The sequence below is a fragment of the Furipterus horrens genome, unplaced genomic scaffold, assembly GCF_987537825.1.
Source record: "Furipterus horrens unplaced genomic scaffold, mFurHor1.1.pri manual_scaffold_3, whole genome shotgun sequence".
In the NCBI taxonomy this organism is placed as follows: Eukaryota; Metazoa; Chordata; class Mammalia; order Chiroptera; family Furipteridae; genus Furipterus; species Furipterus horrens.
The window spans coordinates 189,027,729-189,049,632 of NW_028327173.1; the positions used below are offsets into that span (position 1 = coordinate 189,027,729).

The window sequence follows — 21,904 nt, forward strand, 5'->3', positions numbered from 1 at the left end:
AACACAGAGGAGAGGGGGCGGGCAGGGGGGCAGCGGGAGCCAACTGACAGGCTCATCAATCTCTGGCTACATGCTTGGCACATCAGCGTTCCTTAAGTTAGTCCCGGACTGGGGGATGCCAGAGGAGTTGGGGGGACTATCTTCAGGAGAAGAGAAATCAGGCCGAACATCAGAGAGCAAATGGGGGAAGAAGCCTGGAGACTATTAAAATGTGGGCCATGTACAAAAGCATTAGGGAACTAATTAAGATGCAGGATTTTCAAAAGCTGGGGAAGTTGGCCGCAGCCTGCTCCCATCTGTAGAGCCCTGGCAATGCAGTGCTACAGGGACAGCGCCCTAGGCGGGCACAGGCCTCTCTATCCCTGCGCAAGCAGGCAGGCAGGAATCGGGCTCTGTCTGGACCGCCCCCTTGGGGAGGTGCCCTCGGAGGGTCCCTGTGACTTGTCAGCTAGCTATGGCATCCTCTGCTTTCGAGCACCCCAGGCTACTGTCTCCTCGGGGTCCCTGCCTGGCTGTTGGTGTTCCAACAGCGTGTGGTGGAGCAGGATTACCCTGGTTATTCAGCCCCAGTCACGGAGTGGCTGACAAGGAAAAACCAAGAGAAAGAACCAGATCTCTAATCCTCGCTGCCTTCTCTCCCACCCCCTTGGAATTTAACAGGGGTGGCAAAGAGTCGTGCTTGCTCCCCAAGAGCAGAGGGATTCACGAGGCCTCAGGCACACACGCTCTGGGAGCAGAACGACTCCCTGCTGTAAAGGCCCTGTCGGCTGGAACAACGGGCTGAATGTGTGCTGGGTCCTGGAGCAGATGCCCCTCAGGTTCACCGCCGACGTCCCCTGGGAAATTAACTTCCTAATTCAGTGCCACTGTTTCCCAACCTCTGAAACGAAGATAAAATCCACCCTAGACCATGAACTAAAAGGTCCAGGGTTAGAAGATGCTACATTGAACTAAGCAGATGATCTGAGCTTTTAATCCAGAGGGACACAAGTTGAAGTTTGTTCCCAGCCTTTTTCTTTTCTTCATTCAAAATAAAAAGGGGTGAGGGGGGTAGGGAGAGTTAAAGGCCTCTTTTCTCATCAGCTGGCTTCAGCCCAACATCTGCCCTGCTTCAGCGCCTTCTGGTGGATATTTACTATCCACCTTTCTCTCCTGCCAGCTCAGCTCCCCCTTCACAAGGACAGGGCTCCATTCTTAGGGAAATGGTCCAGGGGAGGCAGCTCTCAGGCAGCAGGCCCCTTGCCCAGGTCTTCACGTTGCATGAATTGTGATGGCTGCACCATGAAACACCTTGCGTTTGCCTCTGCAGCCAAGTGCTAGCTGCAGAGAACACTGAACTCCATTGTCAAGTCAGTGGAAAGAAATGATGTTGTACGTGTCGTCCTTCAGATGCCCAGGCAAGTAGGAGGTTGAGAGATATTTATTCAAGACTGATTGGAGGGGTGACGTTAGGCGTGAGAAAAGGATGGGTCCAGGGACATTTCAAATTCCAAAGATCTCTCCCCCAGCTCTCAGCCCCATCCTGCCCCATCCCCCAGACACGCTTGTATGTTCAGCAAGTGGTAAAGAAATATAGGCAGCATGGAACCCTCACAGTGAGGGCGACGCTAAGAGGACAGCAGGATTTGGATGTACCCCATCAGTGTATGCTTTAGCCCAGGACAAAAATAACAGCAAGGATCCAGCTCCCCACTCCCTACCCTGTAATGTCTACTCAGTGCAGATGATCTCTGCGCGTCGGGAGGCTGAAGCAGAAGTGGATGCTTTGCAGCCGTCCTCACACCTTCTCCAAGCCCTCTCAAGATTCCTGAATGTACACCGCCCCCCCTCTGGCCCTGACCTGGTTTCTCTGCAGAGAAGCTCTGCAGACCTGGGGTCAAGGACAACTCTAACCCACATTACACCCTGGCTTTTCTTGCTGAAAGCTGCCTGCCACTGGCTAGACTCAGGCAGGGACACAAAGGAAGGCTGGAGGGACAAGGTGGGTGTTGGCATGATAAATTGCTTGTGGCACCTCCTCATTATCCATGGAAGGGCCTGGCATGGAAGGAAACTCATGCCTGGAGACAATTTTGCTCCAAGCCAGTGCCCCTTCTCTCTCACAGGTCAGGAGAACTCCTCTCGGTCTCCATCAAGGAGATGACGGGGCTGATGGGGGAGCCCAAGGGAGGCTCCAAGAGTTATAGACATAACTAGGTTCCTGGAGCTTGTCACAGGGAGCTCAGGAGAGCTCACACCAGGAGGCTGGAAAGGAAGAGAGAAGAGAAAGGGCATTATAGGGGCCAGGTGGTAGAGGAACGCCAAGGGTCAGCTGGTTTTCTTTGAACATAAATTCAGTCTTCTACTTTCCATAAATTTAAAGAGATTCAGCCCAAGATGAACAAGTTAATTATCGATTTTCAGCAAGGGTTGCCCATAGAGGATTATACATAATCTTGTACAATTTGCTATTTTTCTTTCCATTTTAACACTATATCTTGGGCATCTTTCCATTTATCATCTCATTCCTTTATAAGACAAAACAATATTCCATTTTATGAATATACTATATGTTTCACTAGTCCCCTATCAATGACCTTTTGGTGTTTCCATTCTTTGTTGTTCTTACAAACAATGCCACAATGGACAACATTATACATTGTTAGTATATATTTACTTATAGGATAAATTCCTACCTAGCAGCAGAATGTCTAAGTGAAAGGACATGTGCCTTTTAAATACTGACAGGTTCTATGCATTGATCTTCAAAAAGGTTATTCTCAGTTCCACTGCAGTGTGTAAAGTAGAGCAGATCCCTAGCCTCTCCCTCCATCTGTTTCCGTCAACTGCTCCTCCATCCCTGAGAAGACTGGCCGCCATCCTCCACCCAGCCAACTGTTCACACCTACTAGAAATTTGCAGCAAGTTCCCCACGGACTATGACCAACGACTCTGCCCTGAGTCACATCGTAAAGTACCAACAAAAAATGGAGTCCTCTTTGAACCCAAATCAAATGGAATAAAAGAGTCGTTTAAAAATAGTGTCCAAGTCAACCCTGTGATTGAGAAGAATATACTCCAAAAAAATGGGAAAAGATCTTCTCAGTCAGAAATGGCACGTTATAAAATACGAGGGCAGAGCCGCTGACGGGGCCAAGATTGGCTTGTGCTACACTGACCGACTGCCAGGGGCATCGTTGTGTTAATGTCCACCCGGAGGGGGCGCCTTCTTCCAAGGTACCACATGGGCCAGCTGAGGCCCTGGATGAAGGTCCTCTCCTGAAATTATGGCTTGTGTGAAAAGTTCAAATGCAGCCATATGTCACCTCTCGGAAGACAGCCATACATGTCTTTGTGCTACTTCCCGTTCTCTAGAAGGGACCTTGATGCTTTGTGGCCCAAGACTTAGGCTCCTTATCACTGACTCCCAGACACTCCCCTCGCATCCTGACTCACAGCCTGCCGAGGTGGTACATCCTGAGGGCCAGGCCAGGTCTGGCAGTACACTCAGCACAGGACATGGAAATGGCAAACATCTGGCCCAAGGTTTGTGGGGGGGGGTGTTTTTAGTAGTAGATCTGATTACCCAAAGAGGCGAGAACACGTCCATCTGAGAAGAAGCTCTGTCATCTTGGGTTTTGGTTGTTTCTCAGAGCCTGAGCCCCGGCCTGGAGGATGAGCCTGCCTCATGTGAGTTCCACTTAGCTGGGATCTTTTTCTACCTCGGGATAGGGCTACACCTCTGAGGGCCTATCCTCGTCACAGATGGCACTTATTTTTCCAGAAAGGGTCCTCCCACAGACTCTGGCCATCTCAGGGGCTGGGCCTCTACCACCTGAAGTCTGGAGCAGCCCCCTTGGCCTCTGCCCAAGCATGAGGGCAGAGGCCAAGGAAAATGTTCAAGTGAACATGACGTGCTGGTAGGCACTTGGCTACAGCCAACCACCAACCCTAGGGTTCTTCCTTTTCCCTCCCCACACACATCATGGTAGGCCCACCGTGGGGGAAGTCCAAAGCCAGAGCTGTAACCCCAGCTGCTCCACATTCAGCCACTGGGAGTCCAGCGTGTCCAGTGCAAATGTCTGTAGATGGGAGGATCAGACATTGTTCAGGAGCTTCTTGCCTCAGTCCCACTAACAGTAAGACTGTCAGTTCTCAGCTTAGTAAGTAGCACAGTCAATTCTCCTCAGCTTTGTCCACAGCCTGATTTCCCTGGCCTAGAAAATGGGCTTATATACCACTCTTACCCCTTCCTTCCCTCTCCGCCTCCCAGGTGGTAAGGACCACTGAAGTGATCTAAATGAAAATGCTTTGTAAAGGGCTTTGTAAATGAGCGTGCTGTTCAGACACTGGTGATAATGATGATGATTCAATCAGACTGCCCCATCCCCTGGGTGGCAGTGATTGGTGAGATGGACATAAACCCAGCCAGCTAATCAGTCCTTCCAGGGACCTCTCCAGCACAGCCATCCAAGGGGCCTGGGCTTTCAGCTGGATGTGGTGAATGCTGAGTCTGGGGCTGCTGGTGGCTCCCTTGCCTGCCTCCTGAAAAAGTGTTCAAGGTGCACAGAAAGAGCCATTGTTACAATGCTTGGGCCCCTGGATTCAGCTATGCCTGAAACTAGTCAACTCTGGGATTTCCTGTTACATGAACCAACTTCCCTTTTGTCAGCAGGCGAGTGTGATTTGACTGTCTGACATTTATGACTGAAGGAATTCCAGCTATCTCTTGGGTGCATTTTAATAATTAATATATGTTTGTTTTATAAACAACGTTTTTAGGAGAAAAAGCCTTGTTAAAGTTTCTTTTAATACACCTATCAGCAGCATGAGAAAGCAGAAAAAGCACTGCATAGAGGAATCAAGCAACTTGCATTCTCTGCTTCTAAAAGGAATTGCTGTGTGACTTTGACCAAGTCTCCTAACCTGTCTGGACTTCAACAAAATAAGGAATTGGAGTTAATGATGTCTGAGGGATTTTATAGCACTAAATGTCCTTGGTTCTATAAGATATTTATCCAATATGTATATATCTGATCCAATTAGTCTGATATAGTATTCTTAATAGACTTTTTATATAAATGTTAAGAACAAAGACAAAAAATAAAGACTAATAATTAAAAATCAGTGGCAAGTATTTATAATAAATGCCTTTATATTAACAAATTACATGTGAAATATCCTACACATGCGAAATATTCACTGTATCACTGGTTAAATTGGAAAAATTAGAAAACAAAAATTGGGAACAGCCTGGTTAAATAAGTTGTAGTACGTTCATATAAGCCCTGGCTGGTTTGGCTCAGTGGATTGAGCGTCGGCCTGCGAGCTAAGTGTCGCTGGTTCGATCTTCCAGTCAGGGCACATCAGAGAAGGAAAACTCTGACTCCAAAAAACCTCCGCTGCCTTGCGGCATACCTCTTCAGGGGAAAGGCTAAGGGAGTAAACCCCGACAGAAAATCCGGAGCCGGAGTCCCTAAGGCGGTTTGACGTTGTAGTCAACACCGGCAACTCCTGCGGCGCACCTGAAGCCAAGCTGTATTGACTCCGTCTTTCCCTTGGACCCTTCAGCTGCGAAGAGGGGGGGGGTCTGCTGCATGGGCAACAGCAGACCCTCCATATCACCCTGCCCAGGCTCTGTAGCTTCAGCTTCACTGGAGAGGACACTCCAGCATCATCGCAAGATGTCGATTCAACACGGGAGGAGACAGATACCGTGTCACTCCCGAGTCGGACTGCACAGCCATTCTCGGCGGTGCAGATAGACTCTTAAGAAGCTACACCATCGTCTCTCGAGACGGACGGCTGCCGACGACGTTCATATAATGGAATATTGTGTAATTGAGAAAAAAAAAAGAAATGAAGAAGCTCTTTATATATTGACAAGGCTCATGCCTGAGGCACATTTTTAAACAGAAAGTGCAAAATACATGGTGGCCATGGGGAAGGCCAGACAGATGTAATTCCTGGTGTGTGCATAGACTGGCTCTTGAAAAATCTCAAAAAGCTGGTACCACTGACTGCCTCTTTGGAACGTCCATCTTACTTTCTACTCCATGATATTCTGGAATGTCAAAACATGGGACTGTATTACCAACCCACATTTTTGAAAAATTTTAATTAAAAGGGTTTAAAAGGGCAAATACTATTTATTACATATGGCTCACTTAATCCTCATGATGAACCTGCAAGGTCAGCTAGGAATCCCAAGTATCACTGTGTCTACTGACAGATGGAGAAATATACCCAGAAGGCCTACATACTACAACATGGAGACACATCCAACTAGCAACAGACATCTGAACAGCAGCCTCCCTCAGAGCTGACACAACCAACCTGGCATGACTGCTCACCTTCCCACTATAGCACCCACTGCCAGGCTCTGAAAGGGGTAGATTAAACTGGTCCAGGTAAGGATCAAACCAAAGGTTACCTCATGAGTCATCCATGCCACTTCCAAGACACCAGGGCTAATGGATCTGGAACAAGGAAGGAAAGGAGCCCCACCTCCAAAATAAGTTGTTCATATCGCCAACTGTTTATACTTAATAAAGAAACATAGATGGTGTGGAGTCGTGCCATGCTGACCTGTGGTCTGGCCACCTGTAAGTCTTCCAGACCAATGTTGCTCAAGCTTCAATGTGCATTCTGAGGACACAGTCCTGGGGATCTGATAAAATGCAGATTCTGACTCAGCAGGCCTGGGGTGAGACCCAAGATTCTACATCTCTACCCCAGCAACACCTGTGCTGGTCAAAACCATATTTTGAGTATAGCTCTAGAAACACACTGAGCAAAATGGGCACCACTATCCCCTTGTGGCAACTGAGCACTTAATATGTGGCTAGTCCCACCAAAAAAAAAAAAGGTATAGAAAGTATAAAATACAAACAGGAATTTAAAAACAATATAAAAAAAGGAAACTATTTCATTTATAATTTTTATATTGAGTACATGCTGAAATTATCTTATTTGTGATACTTGGGGTTAAATAAAATCCATTATTAAAATTAACTATACTTGTTTCCTTTTTATTTTTCCTTTTTTTACTGTGGTGACTAGAAAATGTAAAATGACATGGGTGGCTTGCATTATATTTCTGTTGGACTGTGCCATTCCAGGACACTTGGCTCTCCTACAACCTGCATGAGGCCTGGAGGGTGAGGGGGAGCTAGAACCACCTCAGTCATCATCCTGGAGTATAAACAAGGGTCTGTAAATTGTGCAAAGTCATTTGAGAACTTGGATGAAGTATGTTGAAGAATATAGCACCCTCCCACCCCTAACAAATGAAACTGGTACACACATGGTGTCTAGGCTGAAGCAAACAGTCAAAGCAGGCTTAACCACGGAACTATGAGTGAAAACACTCCGAACCACCTTAAGTAGAGATTTTGCAGTGTAAAAAGGCAGGAATGAGACTGGGCCTGCATTGCTTTGGTGACAGTGGGAGTAAACATGTCACTTCTGCATTTGGTCTACTTGACAGCGCAGTTCTCACCACTCTGAGTCGCACTCCAGTCCCAGTACCCCCCAAACTAGAGGTTCCCTTAAAGCTAAAGACCCAGGGCAATCACGTGGCCTTCCTATAACTCTTGACACAGATCTGAAGATGGCCATCAAGTCAGAAGTATAATAAAAGATCAGTAGCCAAGAAAGCCAACAGACTTTTTCTGCATGGCCACAAAGCAATCAGCATCACCTACAGGCCAATTTTTAACTCAAACTTCATTTCTATGTCTGAAATGGTTCTATTTTTAGTGAACGGTCCCTTCGTGTAAGATGCTTCAAAAGTTCATTCACAGTAAGAGTGGGAGAGGGTACACAACACACTTTCCTTACAAACACACAACCTGGGACACGGTTTCTTTACTCTAAGCCACAGGAAAGTATCATCCAACCCAAATAGCTGCAGCTCCTTCTGATCTGTTGGGAAAGTAACTCAACCTGGGCCTGTTCCCACTCTGTGCTTGCTCGCTCTACTGCCCTGCGGTGGCAAGAGGGAGACAAAAGGAAGGGGAAGGTGGAAGATGCCCAGAGGACAGGGAAGCTCCAATGGACACACATACATGTTTATACATGACAGCAGGCACACCTTTGGACACCATGTGAGCATGATTACTCTCCTGGGAAACTCCAGGCTACAGATAAAAGAGCAACGCCACCAGTCCGGGGCCAGCCCAGTGTTCTCCACCTCTCCCATTATGGACCTAGCCAAGCTTCAGACGGTACTGACCAGGCTTTATTTCCAGCAGCCGCAGCTTTGGGTCCTCAGGCGGGTGCAATCGTCTCTTCTTACGCCAGCAGCGGGCAGGGTAGGTGTACAGCTGGCCGGGGGCAAGGCCTGTGGACAGAGACAGTGTGAGTAAAGGTCAAAGGCTCCAGGATGAAAGGAGCCTAGGAAACTACCTTGCCTAACGTTCTCATTCACAGGCAAAGGAAATTGAAGCCCAGGGAGGTAAAATGACTTGTCAAGGTCACTCACAACTGGTAGATGGTAGAGCTGAGGCAGAATCTGACCCCAAGACCCTTGCTCTGCCGGCTCCACCATGCTATCTCATTAAGCCAATGCCCAAAAAAAAAAGGCCATCGCTATTACCAAAACCAATTCCATTTTCCTGGCATGGGGAGAGTAATAGAGGGACCTGTGGACCACAAGAGGAATCTTTCCAGATTGAACCTCACAAGTGTTTCCAAAGCAATGGATCTCTGTCCAGGTCAAGGCGGTTCCCTTCAAGGTGAAGCAGCAGAAGTCAGTCTACCTATCTAAGGACAGCCTAGATGAGAAAACATTACAAGGAAACAGATCAAGGAGCCAGACCTCCTAGGTACTGGCTTCCTCCATCCAGTTAGCTACTGGCAGCTCGCTGATGCCAAGGGGAGCCTCATGCAACCTCCACCAGAATATAAGACTGCTCTGGTGACCAGGCTCCATGCCTGCAGAGCCAGCATGAAATGGGCAGGAGTCCTTGGCTGGGCTTATGCACTACACTGTCTCCTAACAAAGGTCTCCATCTAGATTTGGCCTTTAGCACCTAAGTTCCACACCAGCATTATCTGCCATGCCAAGTAACCCATGAGGAGCCTTCCTGCAACACTTCTGTGGCTCCTGTGACACACAGCGTGACAGCCAGAGGCCTTGAAGGAACATAGACTCCCCACACTAGACCATGGTCTATTCCCAGAGAAAAGGCCAGAGGGTAGGGCTTGAGAGTGGTTAAGTGATTTCCAGACTAAAAAGACCCCTGGTGCACCTCAAAATAAACCAGCAAGCCACCTTACCCACCCCTGCTGGAGTGAAAAGACTGGGGAGGAGAGGGACTGTGTCCTGTTCCTGTCAGAACCCCCAGAACCAGAACTGTACCTGACACATAGGACAAGCAAGCCAAACATTTGCCAAATAAATTCAGTGAATGAATATGTTCCAGTTTTACTCTAATTGGGGTCACAATTCAGTCTTCTGTAGATAAGCTTGGCAAGTGACAATTGTTAGATGCAGACAGCCTCACGTGAGCAGGTCACTTCCTAAACCTGGACACATATTCCCATGTGTCTATCATTTGGAGTCTTTAAAACTAAGAGGGTCACTGGCTTCATTTTTTGCCTTTTTCAAAAAAAAAAAAAAAAAAAAAATCAGCAGAAATTTCATTGCTATTTACCCATTCATTTATTTTTATTTTTCATTTTCATTGCTACCCATTTATTGGTTTGGGTCCAAATCAGAGGCAACTAACTACTCTAAGCACTAAAGCAACAAAAATTTCAAGTTCTCTTTATGAGTTAAGTTTTTATTTTTAATCACAAAGCTGCTCCCACAAGATGCAAGGCTGTGAACAAGTTGGAGGTCCCTAACACTCCCCTTTTGATTCTTAGAAACCATTAAGGGTGATGGAGCCTAGAGGCTCCAGAAAAATCTCTGGTGTTATGAGCTAAGGGCTTGTCATATACAAGGGTCATCCTAATACTTAATACTTGATTTTGTTGATAAGTTCATGGGCCTCTGCACAGTAGGAGGATCCTGAAGCGCTGAGCTCCCTGGGGTCTGGGAACCAAACCTGTGCTGATTTATAGAAGACCAAATTAATCAAATAGCGTTAGCTTGCTCTTGCTTCCATGGAGGTCCAGTTTTGACCTCTCTGAGGGAAGGCATCACTGGGAAATAGTTCGATGTTTCTGTTAGGGTTAGTCCAGGACCATATCATCTCTGACCCTATAATTCCTGAACAGGTATACTCATTCTGGGTCCCTTCCAGAAGTTTTGGTCACCTCTTGGACTAGTGTATCCCAGTGAAGACCAAGTACATGGGTTCACCTGATATTCCATGTCCCAGAACCTGTCCCCACTCATCTTGGGTCAGTTTTCTTTTTTATTCTATTTTTTCCATTACCATTTAACCCCCTTATGCCCCCCCTCCCCCGCAATCACCACACTGTTGTCCACGTCCATGAGCCTTCTTCCCTTTTGCTAGATCCCTCCACCCCATAACCCTCCCCACCCCTCAGCTGTCATCTGCTCTCCATCTATGAGTCTGTCTCTATTTTGCTTGTTAGTTCAGTTTGTTCATTAGATCCCACATACAAGTGAAATCACATACAGGCTAAAACCAAAAATCGCTGAAAGAACTTCTTAATAATACCAATATCCAAAACTCATGCCAGACCTATGCAATCCAAATGTGGGTAGGTGGAGGGATTGGGCAAATGCTTTTTAAAGAACCTTATAGATTGTTCCAATGTCTGAACAAGAACCTCTAGATGGCTCAGCATCATCTAGTTACTGCCTGCATGCTCTTGATGCACCAAAACTGGTTTAATGGCCTTCCCTATAGAATCCCAAGATTCCCTGTGTTTCCAAAGTGTTGTCATTAATTGCCTGCTTACTAGACTGTCTCCCTACTGGTTCTGTAATATCTAGGATGGCAGGAACCATGTCCATTTTGAGTTTCCCCAATGCTTTGCACAGTGCCTGGCAGCTATTCAAGATATACTTAGCCAATAAATTCAACCAGAAATGAACCAAACGTAGAAATGTAGGAAGTGAATGACCATTGTCCCTACTGTTCCTGACTCTAGGAGAATCATCTACCCACATCCAAACCATCCAAAAAGGATCCCAGAAGGTGGGCTCAGAAATGAACCCAGAACCACCTCAACAGGGTCTCTCTGTACCTTAGGCTCCTTCTTGCCCCACGGACTGCTTCATGGTATTTCCAAACTGACCAAAAACACGTGAGTGAGAAGGAACTGGTCCAGACCAGTACTCTCAAAAGGTCTAATTGATAAGAGGTCAAAACTGTCAACATTTTTCCAGGTCCTATGCCGTCCCTGAGAATGTGGTCACTGCACTTTTGGTCAGCAGCCCCAGGCCGCTCAGCTTGTAGCTACAGGCCCCCGCTCCTGAGAGAATCCAATTCAGTAAGTAGTTTGAAAAGAAGGGACAATTTTTATTTCATTCTTCCACTTTCCCAGATGGATTAGAGAAGTTCCACGGTGCAGAGGATGAGCACATGAGTCCTCACACCACCATTCCCTGTCACCTTGAGAAATATCACACTTTTCTGAGGCTGTCTCCTCACCTGTTAGGTACAGGTGTTAATAACACCTGCCCTACGAGGACTGTCGTGGGGATTAGCTTATATTCAAGAGGCTCTTTATAATCATGAAGCCTTGTACAAAAGTCAGTTGGTAATTATTTTGAGTTAGCTCACTTGAATGAGTCTGGACTCCATGTCTACGTGACACGACAAGGCCCCCCCACGTTGCTCTTTGCTTACTTAGCCACGAGAATGGAAACTGGCCTCACTTTGAGGTCTTCTTTGATTCCATCTCATCTCAACAAGCAAATGGCCCAAGAACTCTCTGAGGGCTTCTGTCCCCCCCTTCCTTGCCTTCCTCCCTAGGCTGACAGGCACCAGGGTGCCTTTATAGGGTCAGTGCATTCAGCCCTGGAGTACCACTTATAAAGGGATAGACAGAGGCCTGTGAAAGTTGTTGTTTACCTCTTTAGAACAGGAGGCATATAACTCAAAGCCCACGTGTGTGGCAGATGAAAAAGGGTGGAGTCCAGCTGCAGTGGGGGAAATAAAGCTGAAGGAGTGAACCCAGGGCTGGGAGTATATGAAGGAGGGAGTAAACGGGGGAGGGGATAAGGGAGGAGGAGGACGAGAGGGCAGATCAGTCCTCCCTGGGAACCAGGCCACACAGCTATCCTTCCATTCATATACGTACCCCACTAAGCAAAACCGCTTCTCTGTTACTTTGAGGTGCAAGTCCAGTTATTACACACACTCGTGTGCAAGCACAGGCATCTCACACACACACACAGAGGAACTCACACGCTTGCTGGAGGGGAGGGGAACAGTGGGACTGAGCTACTGGCTCCACAGAAAAATTCAGCATGATGGAACTGATGCCTGTATGATCCGCAAACTACAGGCAAATTACTTGCTCCCAGCATTGCCCAAGTTCAGCAGGTAGATACTTAGTGTTATCAGCATCTTTGAAAGACACAGCATGAGCTATTAAGAATCCAGAAGATGAAATGGGATAGAAAAGGGAAAGAAGAATGATATGGGAATTTGAAAAGATAAACTGTAACAACTTCCTCTTCCCACAACCAGAGCTGAACAGGGACAGCTCAAGCCCACCCACAGCAGGGGTCCCCCTGCAGCAGCGCCGAGAGGTGAACCCACAGCTGCCGGAGAACCCTCCTTGCAATGGAAAGCTCGTTACTTCATGGGTCAGACTTACCACCGTTGGCCAGTGCTTAGTATGACAGAATTGTGTTCTACCCTCCCTTTGAGGCAAAATCCACCTTCCTGTACCACCTGCCAATTTGTTCACAAAAGTGGACAGATGACACCTGCGTCCCAACCACCCAATCCATCCACCCACTTGGTATGAAGTAGAGCCAACGAAGAGGACAAGGAGCCAGAGGGGGATGGGAGTTGGAGGAAAGAGACAGTGAGTACACCTACTCGTGAGCCAGGGGTTCTTCACCAAGACTGGGCACTAGTTATTGCGAAGAGCAGATGCCTGGGCCCCAGCCCAATCCTACTGAGCCACACTACCAGAGAGTCACGAGCTGTCGTTTGAAAAACTCCCACTAGATCAAATCTTCCTCATTTTTATATTCCCAGGGCCCACATAATAGGGGCTCCGTTAATGTTTGTGGTTGAAAATGCTAACATGGACCAACTACAGAGCTAGTAGGATGAATAAGAAGTCCCTAGGCAGGGCTTGAGGAGCGGGAAAGATATTTTGCAAGCTCTTAAACCCATGCCATTTCCTGGTGCTCTGCACTCTTCCCTTCTCTGGGCTTTTTAAGAGCTGCCCTGACTTCATGGACTATTTATTCGGTGAAACACTCCGGAACCATCCCAGGCCGATGCTGCCTTTTCTCTTCCTGGGCACTTGGCGCCACACCACAGCACTCAGCATGGCTGTCTCTCTGGCTCAACAAAAATCCCCTTCCTTGCCTCCTACCCCATTCTTCTCCATGAGCTCTTCTCTCCCTAAGTCAACTCCAGTGTCCCATGGCGCATGGTGCCAACACTGCCCTGGGCAAGGTAGACCTCCAATCCAAAATGCTGTCTGCCTCTCTCCTGGCCCGAGGATTCCCAAGCCCCTCAGTGCTCCCCCTCAAACACTGACACAGTAACAATAGCTAACATTTACTGAGCTCTTCCTCTGTCAGAGACTGCCGCCCCGCACTCACTGTTATCTCATTGTGACAACAACCATAGGAGATATTTAGAGAACAATGACAGTGAGGTGAACTGTGATTAAATAACTGGCTCAGGGTCATACAGTTCAGAAGAGTAGCCTAGTCCACAGCCTACACTCGAAACCCCTCCGCTATCTTATCTAAATCCCCACTGAGCCATCCCGTTGCTCCTTCACACACAGCAGGCTTAAAACCCAGTCCTACCAACAGCACAAGCAGCTCCCCACATCAGTTATCAGGAAAGGAACACCCAGCCTGCCCACCCATCAAACACCACTTCTTGTGGAATTTACTTTTCCTTTCCTACCACATCACCAACTAAAACAGCTCGTGGAGAAATGCATCCTGGTGATGTAAAAAGCACTATAGTAAGGCATATAAAATGTGTAGAAAATCAAATAAACCACCAAGGCATTCTTTCTAAATTCACTGAGAGACTCTTTTAAGAATACAGTAGTCCCTCTCTGTATCGCAGTTCACTTATCACGGCCTCACTGTATCACGGGATTTTTTTAAATATTATATTTAATTATTTATCGCGGATTTTTTACTATATCGCGGGATTTTGCGGTACTGTATACGTATATTGTTAAAGTTACGTAGGTTGAAGAGTGTAGAATATGTTTAAGAACATACGTAGTGTTTATAAAAGTGTGGGAAAGGTTAATAAGGGAGTGGGAAAGGTTAATAAGGGACTGGGAATGGCTTATAAGTGTGTGGGAAGGGTTTATAAAGCCATAAAATATATATAAATACTAAAATAAATGTAAAGTTCCTACTTTGCAGATTTTCACCTATTGCGGGGGGTGGGGGTCTAGAACGTAATACCCGTGGTAAGTGAGGGAATACTATAACAGGATTATAATTTGAGTAGGGAGCTCAGAAGCTATTGGGGCTGACGCTTAACCCGATATAAAAATTGCCTCTCCAATATCACAGACAAGAGCCTCTACCCTAGCCTGTGTTTCAAAAATTCTAATTTTCACCCTTCCATGAAGCATTCTACTGCACTCTTAAAATATTCTTCTGTTAGGGATATCCACCATTGGTAAGAATGTGCAACACTATTAAGGAGAATTTGGCCTATCTAGCAAAACTGTGTATGTATTTGCCCTTTGATCCAGCAATTCCATTTTTAGGAATCTATATCACAGATTCACATGCAAAAATACAAAAATGTGTGATTGTAACAGGGTACAGAGCGTAGGTCCCCTGGTAATAGGGGAACATCCCCATAATCCTGACTTAAGGCAGGACTGGAGGGCAGGAAGGTGACAACAGAGGTCCCACAGGCAGTGGTTAAGATACACTGCATAACAAAGGCAAGTTAAAAACTGTGCCTTCCTGAAGGGAAGAGAGCTGTTGCCCAGGGCGAACTGCGTACCCTACAATGAGAACTTGTAGTGACTCATGACATAGCCAGGGGACAGATGCCTGTGCATCACTGGGAATTCTTGCCTTGACTAAAGATGGCAGCCAAAAGGTCAAAGACACTGGGGAACTAACAAAAATGGCGGACACTAACACACCATAGGAAGGGCTGGATATGAGGTCACAAAGGGAATTCTGAGCCCAGCATTTAAATTAGGGCAGATCGAAGGTCAGAAAGGAAGCCATGAGGTCAGAGGAGGTCTGCAGAGGAAATATGCAAAGGAGTCAGCCACAAGGTCTGTCTGCCTGGAGAAGACAGTGGCAGAGCTGAAGGACCTGCGGGGCCGCGCCAGGCCCAGCACAGATACGTGAGAGATGGTTGAAGATGAACTGTGACCAGGAATGCTGAGCTGCAGGCTTCTGCCTCTCTGCAGGGAGTCCGGAGAAGTTGCTCTCTTGGTATTGGGACTTTCGATATGGGACTTTAGAGCTAGGTGTGAATCTCTCTCCCCTCTGGATCGTTGACATTTGGACATTCTGGGCTCCTGGCCCTGCTCCCTGCATGGTCGGGAGCATTTGTGGGACCAGGAGATGCAGGGCCCACTAGGGACTTAGACCGCACATGGCTGGAACCCAACTCCTAGAGGCAGGCTTCCATGCAGGGACACGTGCTTCCTTGAGCTCCAGCCTCCACGACACCATGATCCAGTGTAACAGCACATTTTCCTGAACTGCTACACAGAGGCTAAGAACAGCGCATCCAAGATCCTGAAGGAGAGAGCTGCTGCAAAAGGATGGCGACTCTGAAACGCAAAGTGCACATTCCAGAAGATGGAAATCTGCATGACTGGCTAATGGACAGATAAGAATATGGGGAACTTCAGGGCATGGTGTTGGCTTGTAGACTTTTGAGGAGCAAGGGAAGTTCTGGGTCTTCTGGGAGAAGAGGGCTCTGAGCAGGAGTGGTCTCAGCCCCCCAAGGTTGGAACCCTGTTAATAAAAACCTATTTCTCCCTCAACACTAATTGTTGAGTCACGTAGATTGAAGGCACCACACAGCCGAGCCCCAGTTTGCTCAGTTACATGTTCACTGTTGTATTTTCAATACTAGAAGAAGACTGTAAACAATCCAATGTCCATCTATAGGGACCTGGTTGAATAAACAATATTATATCCACACAGTGGACTATTATGAAGCTATTGAGAGAAAAAGAGCAAGAGGGCAGAGGGGGAGGGAAGTATACAGTGCAACGAATATATTGTTACGTGAAAACAGCCGAGTGGAAAATAGTGTGCATAATAAACTACCTCCTCTCTAACAAAGGGTATACACACATATATCACCATATACATACATAAATATGTTGTATGGTTGCATAGTTTTTTAAAAGATTTTACTTATTTATTTTTAGAGAGAGGGGAAGGGAGGGAGAAAGAGGGAGAGAAACCTTGAGTTGCCTCTCGCACACGCCCCCCCCCCAAGTGGGGGCCTGCCCCGACCGAGAACCAAACTGGCGACCTTTCGGTTCACAGGCTAGCGCCCAATCCACTGAGCCACACCAGCCAGGGTGTGTAATTTTTAAATGTAAAGATAAACCAAAAACTAAAAACAAAAGTTACAAAGAAAGCAAAAAAACAATAGTGACAAGAAAAAGAAGAAAGTTGCCTACAGAAGGAGGAAAGAAACAGGATAAAAGGAGATGGACGCTCTCTGAGTATACTATGCTTTATAAATTTGATTTAGAACCATGTAAATATTTTATATGATTATAAAGTAAAACAATATTATTAAAATTTTTTAAATGTGCTGACTGGTGTGGTTCAGTTGATTGGACGTCATCCCTCAAAGTAAAGGTCACCGGTTTGATTCCTAGTCAGGGCACATGCCTGGGTGGCAGGCCCACATGCAAGAGGCAACCAATCGGTATTTCTTCACACATCAATGTTTTTCTCTCTCTTTCTCCCTCCCTTCCCCTCTCTAAAAATAAATAAATAAAATCTTTTTTTTAAAAAAAAGGAAATATCTGCTTCTAGTTAAGATAGAGTTTCAAGGACTAGATGCACCCTCCCATCTTAAACCATAAAAGAAAAAAATAAAATGAACAGGTGAAAGCTCGCCAGTTCAATTCCCAGGCAGGACACATTCCTGGGTTGTGGGTTTGGTCCCTGGTCGGAGTGCATACGAGGGGCAACCAATCGATGTTTCTCTCTCACATAGATGTTTCTCTCCCTCTCTTTCTCCCTCCCTTCCCCTCTCTCTAAAAATAAATTAAAATCTTTAAAAAATAATAAAAAGGTAAAAAGTAGATTATTACATTAAAAAAGCAAGACACTATAGACTGCTTATAAAAAATAAAAACCTTTGGCATAAAGGCCCAAATATATTAAAAGTAAAAGAATGGAAAAAGATACACCATGCTGACACTTATTTTAAAAAGAAACTATTGTGGCTTTATTCATATCAGGGAAAGTTGACTTCAGAATGAAGAATATTAGTAGAAATAAGGCCATTAAATAATAATAAAGAGATCAACTTATCAAGACGACATAACAATCCTAAATATTTGTGCACCTAAACAGAGGTTCAAAATATACGAAACAAAAACTAATAGAATTGTAAGGAAAAATAGACAAACTCACAAGTATAGTCAAAAACTTTAATACTCTCTCTTGATAATTTATAGAACAAATGAACAAAAAAATCAGTAAGAATTTAGATTTGAGCAACACTATCAACAAACTTTTTTTAATTGATATTTACACAAAATACCAACAACAGGAAAATTTACATTCTTTTCCAGACCAAAGAAAGTATTTATCCAAGACAGACCATATTCTGGACCATAAAACAAGTCTCAGTATATTTTTAAAAATTCAAGTCATACAAAGTATACTCTGGCTATGTGAAATTAAATTAGAAATAAATAACAGGCATATTTTAAAATCCTCCAAATGTTTGGTAACTAAGTAACACATTTCTAAATAATCCATGAGTAAAAGAAGAAATCAAAAAGGAAATCGGAAAATGTGTGAATTGAATGAAAATGAAAACACGATATCAAACTTTATGAAACAAGGCTAAAGCAGTATTTATAAATAAAAATATTTTTAAATGCCTATAGTAAAAAAGAAATAAGATTTCAAAGACATGACCTCAGTTTTTCCTTTAAATAACAAAAAGAGCCAATTAAATCCAAGCAAATAGAAAGAAGGGAAAAATAAAGATCAGAAATTATAAAATAGTAAGAAAAATTTTGGAAAAAAAAAAAACTATTTCTTTGAAAAGATCAATAACATGGTTAAACTTCTAGTCAGACTGATCAGATTAAAAAAAAATCTCAAACTACCATTATAAGAAATAAAAGATTTACCACCGCAGATTCTACAAATATTAAGAGAATAATAATATTAACAACTTTCTGCAACCAATTTTAACAACTTAGATGAAATGAAAAGAACATTCCTTTGTAAGTCACTAACTACCAAAGTTCACTCAAGATGAAATAGACAACCTAAATAGCCCTATACCTATTAAAGAAATTAAATTTGTGGTTAAAACATTCCTAGAAAGAAACTGCCAGTCCAAATGGATTCACTCGTATATACTCAAAACATTTAAGGAAGAAACACCAATTACACATAAATTCTTCCAGAAAACTGAAAAGGAGGGAATACCTTCCAACTCCTAACATGAGGCCAACATCACCCTGATATCCAAACTATGTAGACACAAAAAAACTATAGATCAAAATCTCTCATAAAATATAAGAAACTCTAATAAAAACTTTTGTAAAATGAATACAATGATATATAAAAAGATAATACATCATATCTCGGCAAAGTAGGGTTTATCCAAAGAATGCCGATGTCAGTTTAGAATTCAAAAAGCAATCAATGTAACTCATCATATTAACAAACCACAGAAGAAATATCATACAACCATCTCAATAGACTCAGAAAAATCGTTGACAAAAATCCAACATCCATTCCTGATTTAAAACTCTCAAATTAGAAATAGGAGCACCCTCAATCTGATAGAGCAACTAAAAAAAACCTACAGCTATCATCATGCTCAATAATGAAAAAATGTAGACATTCTAGCCAGTGCAATAAGCAAGTAAAATAAAACATCTACATTGAAAAGAAGTTTTCTTAAGTCACTAACGACATAATCAACTACGTGGAAAATGCTGTGGAATCTATAGAAAACTACTAGAACTGATAAGTAAGTTTAACAAGGTTGCAGAATATACAACCAATACACAAAATTAATTGTACTTCCCTATACTAGCCAAGAAAAATCATATATTTAAATTTTTTAAAACCTATTTACAGTAGTTATCAAAAAATTTTTAAGTATAAAACTTGGAGATAAATCTGACAAAAATGTGAAAGATGTGTACACTGAAAAATAAAAAGAATAATGGGAAAAATTAAAGGAGACATTAATAAATGGAGATGGATATACTATATGTTATATTTGTGGGGTGGAAGACTCAATATTGAGAACTATCAATTTTCTAAAAATTGATCTATAGACTCCACACAATCCCAATTAAAATCCCAGATTTTTTTGTAGAAATTGACAAACTGATTGTAAAATTCCTGTGGAAGTGCAAAGGACCTCAACTAGCCAAAATATCTCGGAAAAAGCAGGACAAATTTGGAGGGCTAACACTCAAGATGCATTATAAAACTATAATCAAGACATTGAAATATTGTTATAAACACAGACAAATCAGTGAAACAGAATTGAAAGTCCAGAAATAGATCCACATATATGTGTACATCCAATTTTTGACAAAGGTAAAATGGCAATTCAGTAAAGAAAGCCTAGTCTTTTCAACAAATTATGCTGAAACAATTGGTTATCTATCTGCAAAAACACAAACTTTAATCCATACCTTGCACCATATTAAATTTTTAATTTAAAGTGAATCATGGACCTAAATATAAAACCTCAATTATAAAACTTCAGGGGGAGTGTGGGGAGGACTTTGACCTTCATTAGGCAACAATTTCTTAGATACAATGAAATCACAATTCATAAAATAACATATTGATAAATTAGACTTAATCAAAACGTAAAATACCTGCTCTTTGATAGATACTGTTAAGATAATGAAAATACAAGCCACAAACTGGAGAAAATATTTTCAAAGCATATATCAGATAAAGGTCTTGTATCTAGAACATATAAAGAATATAAAAATTTAATAATAACAAAACAAGCAATTTAATTTTAAAATGGACAAAAGGTTAACACTTACCAAAGAACATAAGTGGATGGTAAATAAGCACATGTAAAGATGTTCAACATCATTATTAATTAAGGAATTCAAATTAAAACCACACTGAAAGACAATCATACAATTGCTAGAATGGCTAAAACTTAAGAATCAAACCATACCAAGTGTTGGTCAGAATATGGAGGAACTGGAACTCAAGTACATTGCTGGCGTGAATGTAAAATGACACAGCCACTTTAAAAAACAGCTTAGCAGTTTCTTAAAATGTTAAGCATATACCTTCTGTACAATCTAGCCATTACACTCCTACGTACTTTACCCAGAAATAAAAGTATGTGTCCATACAAAGGACTGCATGTGAATGCTCAGAGTAGCTTTATTATAATAGCCAAAAACTAGAAACAAATCCAAATGCCCATGAACAGGTAAATAAACTGTTTTATAGTCATGCAATGGAATACTACTCAGCATAAAAAAAGGAATGAATTATTGATCCATGCTCTGACATGGGTGACCTCAAAATAATTATGCTGAGTGAAGGAAGTCAGACCTCCACCCCTACCCCAAAAATGAAATACATATTGCATGATTCCTATAGCAAGAAAATCAATGAATGGCTGCCGTATGGCAGGGATTGCTGAAAGGTGAAGGCAGGGAGAAGCTCAGGAGGGAGAGATTACAAGGGACACTTCTGAGCATCATCTTGATTATGGTAATGGTTTCACAGGTGTGAACATGTCAAATCTTATATTGTACATGCTAAACATGTACAGTTTATTGTATGTCAATTATACTTCAACAAAGCTATAAATTTTTTTTAATGAAAAAGAAACCCAGGGGCTTTTGCTTCTGGAAAGATGGAGTAGATATACTCTCATATTCCTCACACTAAGTACAACTAAAACCCTTGGACATTGTTTATACATCAAAAACAAGACACAGAAAGGTAAAGAGAACAAGGCAAACCAACTAGAATCTTTTGGATCCAAGAAACAACAATAGTGTGGTAAGTTCCCTACGTGTTCTTTTTGCCTTACATATCCCAGACTAGGTTCTAGGAAAGCTGACAACCCCAAAACACCAACAAATGTAGACAAAAAAAAAACGGGGGGGGGGGGCAAATAAAATCCTGCTCTCTCTAGCCTAAGGACCAAGAAAGGGGCATCCTAGAAGGGCATCCTAACACCCTTGCTGGATTGGTGTCAGAGAAGGCTGAGTAAGAAGGCTGAGTAAGGAGCTGATACCCCATGGTGTCAATGGGAGCCACACAGGGAATAGCAATGAGGCACGCTTCCTCCTCCCAGCTAGGGTGGTATTGGTGGACACGTAGTAGGGAGACTGACTTCCCAACCCCACCCAGCAATAACAAGGTATTTCCTCCGCCCCCATTGGGGCATCAGAGACTGAGTGGACTTTCCCACCCACCTTACAGTAATGAGGGGCACCACCTTTCACTCACCAGCATGGTGTCAGAGGATGTTTGTGAAAACAAAGATTTTCTTTTTTCTTAATCTAGTCTCTTAACATTATGGCCAAAATATCCAGGATTCTATCAAAATCACTCATACAAAGAACCAGG

At 43.7% G+C, this 21,904-nt stretch overlaps 1 protein-coding gene across 4 annotated transcripts in view; it reads right to left on the reverse strand.

The window, feature by feature from the left end:
- The window catches only part of DPF3 (double PHD fingers 3), a 193,615-nt gene that overhangs the window by 73,815 nt on the left and 97,896 nt on the right, over positions 1 to 21,904 (reverse strand). For all 4 annotated transcript variants that reach the window (XM_090271089.1, XM_090271088.1, XM_090271086.1 and 1 more), the window contains exon 3: positions 8,216 to 8,323. In XM_090271089.1, the coding sequence (XP_090127215.1) occupies positions 8,216 to 8,323 (108 nt within the window). The remainder of the gene's footprint in view (positions 1 to 8,215; positions 8,324 to 21,904) is intronic.